Source organism: Arachis duranensis, chromosome 10, assembly GCF_000817695.3.
Source record: "Arachis duranensis cultivar V14167 chromosome 10, aradu.V14167.gnm2.J7QH, whole genome shotgun sequence".
Lineage (NCBI taxonomy): Eukaryota > Viridiplantae > Streptophyta > Magnoliopsida > Fabales > Fabaceae > Arachis > Arachis duranensis.
The window spans coordinates 10,924,759-10,932,308 of record NC_029781.3 but is presented as its reverse complement, the minus strand read 5'-3'; the positions used below and the strand labels follow the sequence as shown (position 1 = coordinate 10,932,308).

General features: G+C 28.4%; 1 protein-coding gene across 1 annotated transcript; it reads left to right on the top strand.

Annotated features, from left to right (window-relative positions):
• Positions 1-1,290: 1,290 nt before the first annotated feature.
• On the top strand, positions 1,291-2,172 carry LOC107469052 (uncharacterized). Its single transcript, XM_016088445.1, has one exon. The coding sequence runs from the start codon at positions 1,291-1,293 to the stop codon at positions 2,170-2,172; it is 882 nt and encodes a 293-aa protein (XP_015943931.1).
• Positions 2,173-7,550: the final 5,378 nt, after the last annotated feature.

The following is a 7,550-nucleotide window of genomic DNA, read 5'->3' as shown; positions in this document are numbered from 1 at the left end:
TTACTCAACATTGTTAAAGGGCCAAGAAGCTATGAAGAACTTCGGTCTTTCAATGGTGTTGTTTATCCTACGTTCAGAGATGCATGTTACGCGCGTGGGTTACTTGATGATGATCAAGAATACATTGATGCTATTGAAGAAGCCAGTCATTGGGGTTCTGGATATTATCTGAGAAAGCTGTTTGCAACTCTTTTGTGGTCAAATTCAATGACTCGGCCTGAAGTAGTTTGGCAGAGATGTTGGACTTTACTTTCAGATGGGATACTACATAGTCATATAACTATGTTCAATTTACCCGGTTTGAACTTATTCATTAATATCTACATTTGTTTTACTATAACTTTCTTCATCAAATGTCCACATGATATCATTTATTATATTGATATTAATATGAAAATTGTTGAAACTTTTTAGCAAATATAAATGCCACAATGTACAATTAAATGTCTTAAGGTGTTTTTATTTTTCTAATACTCATTTTCAATTTTAATTGCAGATTTGGTTTTATCAGACGATGAATTATCAGAACTTACTCTAATAGAGATTGAACAAATACTTAACAGCAATGGCAAAACACTTCGAGAATATGCAACAATGCCATTTCCCAACATGGATAACATCCACAGCATGAGACGTGGCTCTTTGCAAAACAAATTAATATTAGATGAACTCCGCTATGATCGAGTTATGTTGGCTGAGCAACACAAGCAATTTTTATCACAAATGACAATAGAACAAAAATATGTATATGACCAAATCCTTCAAGCTGTCAATTCAGATTGTGGTAAAGTTTTCTTCTTATATGGGTACGGAGGTACAGGAAAGACTTTCGTTTGGAATACTATCTCAGCTGCTCTTAGATCAAAGGGTCAAATTGTCTTAACAGTTGCTTCAAGTGGAATAGCTTCACTCTTGCTACCTGGAGGAAGAACAGCTCATTCCAGGTTTGCAATCCCCCTAACTCCTGATGAATATTCCACCTGTAATATAAAACAAGGAAGCCCACTAGCTGAGTTAATTTTGGCAACCAAACTTATTATTTGGGATGAAGCACCAATGATGAATAAGTTTTGCTTTGAAGCACTAGATCGAACTATGAGAGACTTGCTTCAGCACACAAATCATTCAAGTTTACGGTTGCCATTTGGGGGAAAAACAGTCGTCTTTGGTGGTGATTTTAGGCAAATCCTCCCAGTGATAACAAAGGGATCTAGACAAGATATTGTTAATGCATCGATTAATTCCTCTTATCTATAGCATGAATGCAAGTTATTAACTTTAACTCAGAATATGAGATTAAGGGCTTCAATAGAAGATGAAAGCGTCAAAGAACGAAAAGAATTTGCACAGTGGATCCTTGATTTAGGAGATGGAAAGCTTGCTCATTCAGAAGATGGATACAACATGGTCTCTATACCACCTGAACTCTTAATTACAAATTTTGATGACCCAATTCATGCAATCGTTGAAGCTATATATAGTGACTACCTAAACGATCCCACAGAGTTCAGGAATTTGCATGGCCGTGCTATTTTGGCTCCAACAATCAACATTGTTGAACAGGTTAATGATTATATGCTAGCTTTAAATGAAAATGAAAAAAAAAATTATCTCAGCTCCGATTCACCCTCCTTTAAAGAAGGAGCAGCAGATAGTCTAGCATCAATGCATACTCCAGAATTTTTGGCAACTATTAAATCTCCCGGACTTCCAAATCATGAGCTGATCTTTAGGCAAGGCTGTCCTGTCATGCTTATTAGAAATATTGATCATTCAGCAGGCCTTTGTAATGGTACTAGATTAGTTATCACAAGGCTTGGCAACAAAGTTATCGAAGCAGAAGTCTTATCAGGATCTAACATTGGTGAAAAGGTTTTCATACCTAGGATGACATTAACTCCTTCGGATACAAAACTGCCATTTAAGTTTCAACGAAGGCAATTTCCTTTGATGCTCTCATATGCCATGACTATAAATAAAAGTCAAGGACAATCATTGGATTATGTTGGATTACTCCTTAAACAGCCAGTATTCACACATGGCCAACTATATGTTGCAGTCTCAAGAGTTACTAACAAATATGGACTGAAGATTGTTATTTCTCATGACAATTCAAATAATTACACTGAAACCAACAATGTTGTTTATCATGAAGTTTTCAGAAATATTTAATTTTGGCATATTGTGTCACACACAATAGGCAAGGATTATATTCTCAATCTCTTTGAATTCTTTCTTTAACTATTTCTTCCTTATTTATGTCTCAATATTTTCTTTCTAAAATTTTACAAGTTTTTACCCTTGTCATTCTATCTATATGTTGTACACATTAATTTACAGACTCACTTGATATTTATGTCGTTTATTGCAGCACAGATATCAAATTTAGAATGGAAAATGTGTACGTTTGCTTCAACAATCAAATTTTCTTTTCTTGCCATGTACTTATATTAATTAACTATGTTTAATTAATGCATGATCCAAAATTATTATTTACATCATTGTTATCATATTTTTAAGCTCGATAAATGTAGATGACAATTATATCATTATTCAATTTTTATATTTTCTTCTCATGTATCTTTATTATTAATTTCTCAAACTTAATCACCCACCCACGCGTATGCGCGAGCCTCTTGCTAGTACATATGTAAATTTGTATAGAGTTAAAGAGATTCTTTTTTGTTCATGTATTTTTTGACACGTGTCTATCCTTTTGTGAATGAAAGTTGGCTTTCAGCTTTGGCTATAAAGTCTGAAGACGAAGCAAGTCTATTTATTAATATTCGAAGCTTGTTCACATTCACATATAATATGAATACATATTAATTGGCTTTTATACATGTCTCTCAAAACAATGGAAGTATTTATTTAATTCTGTTAATTCAAATAACTCAATAAACTTTTGTTTCAATATTTTATAATAATTTTAGTCTCATAGTTAAATATCCATTTTACACCTTTTTTTCTATAAGTATATTAATAAATTCAAAACCTATACTGTTGAAATTAAAAAATCATGATATATTTTTTATATCTATAAATCTATATACATATAAAAAAAGAATAATATTCACGGTACCACTCATTACAAAAATATTTGCGAAATATAATTAAAAATACTCAACATAATTTTTTTAGGATGTTCTTTAAAATTAACCAAAATTATTAGATTCTATCAAAATAGAAAGATGCAAGCACTAGGATCAAAATGGACAAACATTATAGCATATCCCTGCTATAACCATGTCCAAAATCAGTTCGAGTAAAAGTGCTTACAAGCATAATTGTCACAACCGAATCGATGATCGAACTAGTCAAATAACTGATTTATTGATTTATTAGTTCAATCTATAAATTATTGGCTGAATCGGTAAAATCGGTCCTACATAAATAAAAAATATAAAATAGTAAAAAGTTGAGTAAAGTGACCATTAGGTCCTTGAAGTTTTGAACTTCAGATTAATTAGCCCTTAAAAAAAATAAAATACCAATTTGGTCCTCCATGACAGTAAACGGTGGACGCATTATGTCCCTCTGCCAATTTATCATATGAAATTTAATGGTGATAATTATATATCCTACTAATTAGTCCTAAGTTAAAATTCTCGAAGACCTACTACTTGATTTAATATTCTAAAAATTTTAAAATAAATATTTTCACTAATATTTTAATAATTGTATAAATTTTAAAAAATTATAAATTAAAAAAATGAGTATAAAATTAAAATTAAATTAAATAAATATAAAATAATTTAATTGTGTATATATATAATATATATAATAAATAGCACATTAACTAGCAAACGAACAAAACACCCTGGCCTGTGGTGGCATGCCTTGATAGAATGTAGCACTACGCCTTCTATAAATTGCGAAGAAGCACTTGTCAACTATGAATAAAAGAAGCACTGTACTAGGCCTTTTCTTTTATATTAGTTTTAATTTTTTTTTATATTAATTTTTTTTCGTAACAACTGTATTAATTAGATTAAATTAAATAATTTTGTTTGTTGATATAATACATTAAATGACACTCAACATATATTTAGGAGTCTTAATTGACTATTAACATTATTAGTTTATGAAATTAGATCAAATCAAAATCTAATTGATGAGAGAACTTGAGGCATTGAAATCCTTTAATTTAGGATTGATTTGATCTAATTTCATAAACTAATAATGTTAATAATTAATTAAGACTCATATGTATATGTTAGAATGTCACTTAATATGTTACATTAGTAAATTTTGATACTATTAATAAACAAAATGACAAAAAAATTAACATGATTAATTTAAAATATTTAAAAAATGAATTTGATTAAAAAAAATTTCAAGACCAATTTAAAGAACAAATAATCTTTTATAAAGACTAATTTGATTATTTATTTAATTTTAGTTATTCTTAAAGAACCTTAAAAAAAATCACATTGGTCATCTGCAATAAAAATATTTATAATGAATAGTAATATGAGTATCACATTTTTTTTGGAAAATAATTATACGGTGATGTTACATAATTACACCAAGTTAGTTTGATACTTAAGTTTAATCAAATTAGTTTAATAATTTTGTGACACTATATAAACCACCTTAAGTTAACAATAAGGAGGAGGCACATAAGAAAAAAAAACTTTTTGAATTTGATTATAAAAATAATTTATTTATCTAATATTTTTTAATTTTTTTTACTATATTCGTTTAGATTTATAAATATAAAATCTATAGTTTAAGTTATCCCAATACTTTGTATAATATAAATTATAATTTAAAATAATTTTTATCAAATCAGTATTTATAATAATAAATATTATGTTATATCATAATTTTATTTATTCTAACATTATAAATTTTGAATTTACTAATATGTCGGTAAAAAAAATGTCAAATATATATTTAAATGTGAGATCACAATTATTATAAAATACTAAGAAAAAAATTATTGGGTTATTTGGATTAACAAAATAAAATAAATAATGCTATCAATTATTGAGACACTTGTATACAAATCAATATATTTGTAGGTGAATCATACACAAATTTTGAAATAAATAGGCTTGTTTTATTTTCAGACTTCAAAGCCAAGTCATGAGCCAACTTTTCATTTACAAGATAAAAGATGAACATATATCAAAAAAATCATAGTTAAAATAGAATCTCTATAAATCTGTACAAATTTTCATCTGTACAATATAAGGACCCTTTCTTTTGACACCATTAATGGTCTTGTCATTGATAAATTGATTTTCATGCATGGATAGGCCATGGGTGGGGCATCTATAGTTATCTAGCTAGTTTATAGTATTAAATTATGACTAATATATTGTTTAATAAGTTGTTATAAAATTTAATTACCATTATTATATAATGACTATTACAGATTCAGTGAACTCAAGAGGCAAACAAGTTTAATTATAAAAAAATAAACTATTTTTAAATAATACTTTGCTATATATAACGAGAATTTTTTTATTTTTTTTCTATTATGACTCTTAGCATATCGAGGGGTATCTTAAATTTTGAATTATATTGAATAGAAAAATAGGAAGGAACATTTTAAACTTGTATAAAACCCAGTTCATCATAAACATGTAATTGCAAGAACTAAAGAGAGAGAGAGATCCTTATGGCCGGGAACATTGTGCAATATACACTAGAAATATTGATTATCGGAATGGTTATTTATTTGGTTGCTGCTGAACTCCATGAGGCTAATTTTGAACAACATTGGACTCCATTTTATCATATTTCAAAAAATCTTCAAATTTGTCTCGGGAGATGTGAGCGACTCTTTACTCTTGATCTCTTTAGGAGGATGTCATGCATTAGTAATTGCGAATATAAGCATAACTAATACTTTAGTAATGATAAGCATCTAAATTATTGTGAATCTTTTTTGTTTTTTCCCCCTTATGTTTCTATTACCATATTGTATGAATATTTGAGGTGATGATAAATTCTCACATCTTTTACGAAGCTAATCATGGTACTTTAATTTGACATATCATGAAATAATAAAGACTTCAATTCTTCAAAAGTTTATTTTACCATTAAACATTTTTTTTATCCATCGTAATCATGCAATGCTATTGGTTCCTTTATTTAATCTATTTCAACCTAAAAGAATATACAAAGGGTAAACATTATTTAATTACTATAATATTTGGCTTTATCATTAGAAAATAGAAATTGTGCCCTAAAACATAATTAAGGAGGTTCGGTTGGAGAAACATTCGAATATAAGTGTCGCGCGATGAGAACTTTAATTTCCTAGTACCAAGAATTTATAAATGGTAGTAAAGAGTTGTCAAGTGCATGCAAAAAAATTTATAAATTAAATATTTTATCACTATAAGAAAAGTGATGAGTACTATCAAATTTATCAATAGATTTAGTGTTATATGTTATTATTAGATTTATCGTTAGATTTATAGACAGAAATAAGAACTATTTCATTATTGATAATATATAATTGAAAAAAAAATGAGAAATTTGACGCGAATTAGTAACGGTCAGATTTATTGGCGGATAAATCTAACAGTAACTTAATTTAGTGTGACGCAGCGTTTTGGTTACCCACAAAATGTTACCGTCGGATTTATCTGCTAATAAATCCGTCGATAACTAGCCTTAAAATTCAAAGCATGAATTTTCTCCTCTTTCATTTCGAATCCCCTTCTCTCTCTATCCTCTCTTCTTCCACACTCTCGAAATCAGTCCCTTCTTTTATTTTCTCCCTTTTGCAATCCAGTGTCAGCCACAAAATCTTCTCTTTCTCTCTGTTCATAAGAGCTTCCTCTAATACCGTCAGAGCTTCTTCTAGCATCACTGCGACGCTCCACCAACAGCGGCTGGTTTTGAAGCTCAAGTCCATGATCACTCTTTTTCTCTATTTTAGTTAATTTAGAATTTAGTTATATGTTAATTTTTAGTTAGTAAGTAGAATTGATTATCATTATTTTTACTAGTTAGATAATTTAGATTAAAGTTAAGATTTTTTTATTAGAATTGCTATTAGTTTATATATAGTTCAACATATTATTATGTTTCTTGAGTTTGAATTTGAATTTATTTATTGCAATATTTATTTGTAGAGGAAATTGACTTCCAACAAATATAATTTGAAATTCGAAGTTATAAAATTTCGTATTACAATATCACTTTTTTTCATATATTTTTAAATTGTATCATTATATAATAATATATATTTTTTCCTTGAAGATTTTTGAGCTTGCCTTGAAGAAAGAGAAGAAGAAATCATCTTAAAGATTTGAAATTAGTTGATCTATTGGATATAGTTTAACATTTGGCTTGTCTTTTTTTTGGTCTTGTTGGCATTTGACTTGTCTTTTATATGTGGTAGAGGTATAATTGGTTTGGTTTGGTTTGATTTTGGATCGAAAACCAATCGAACCGATTTGATTGGTTCTACGATGATATCAACCATTCAATTGGTTATTATTTGAACAATTGAACCAAATTAAACCGAACTAACAGCGGTTTGGTTCGGTCAGTTTTTTCGATTTTTTTACACCTAATGATCATAA

Bases quoted from the DNA above. Each gene is read 5' to 3' on its own strand.
- LOC107469052 (XM_016088445.1), top strand. From the start codon at position 1,291: ATGAGATTAAGGGCTTCAATAGAAGATGAAAGCGTCAAAGAACGAAAA.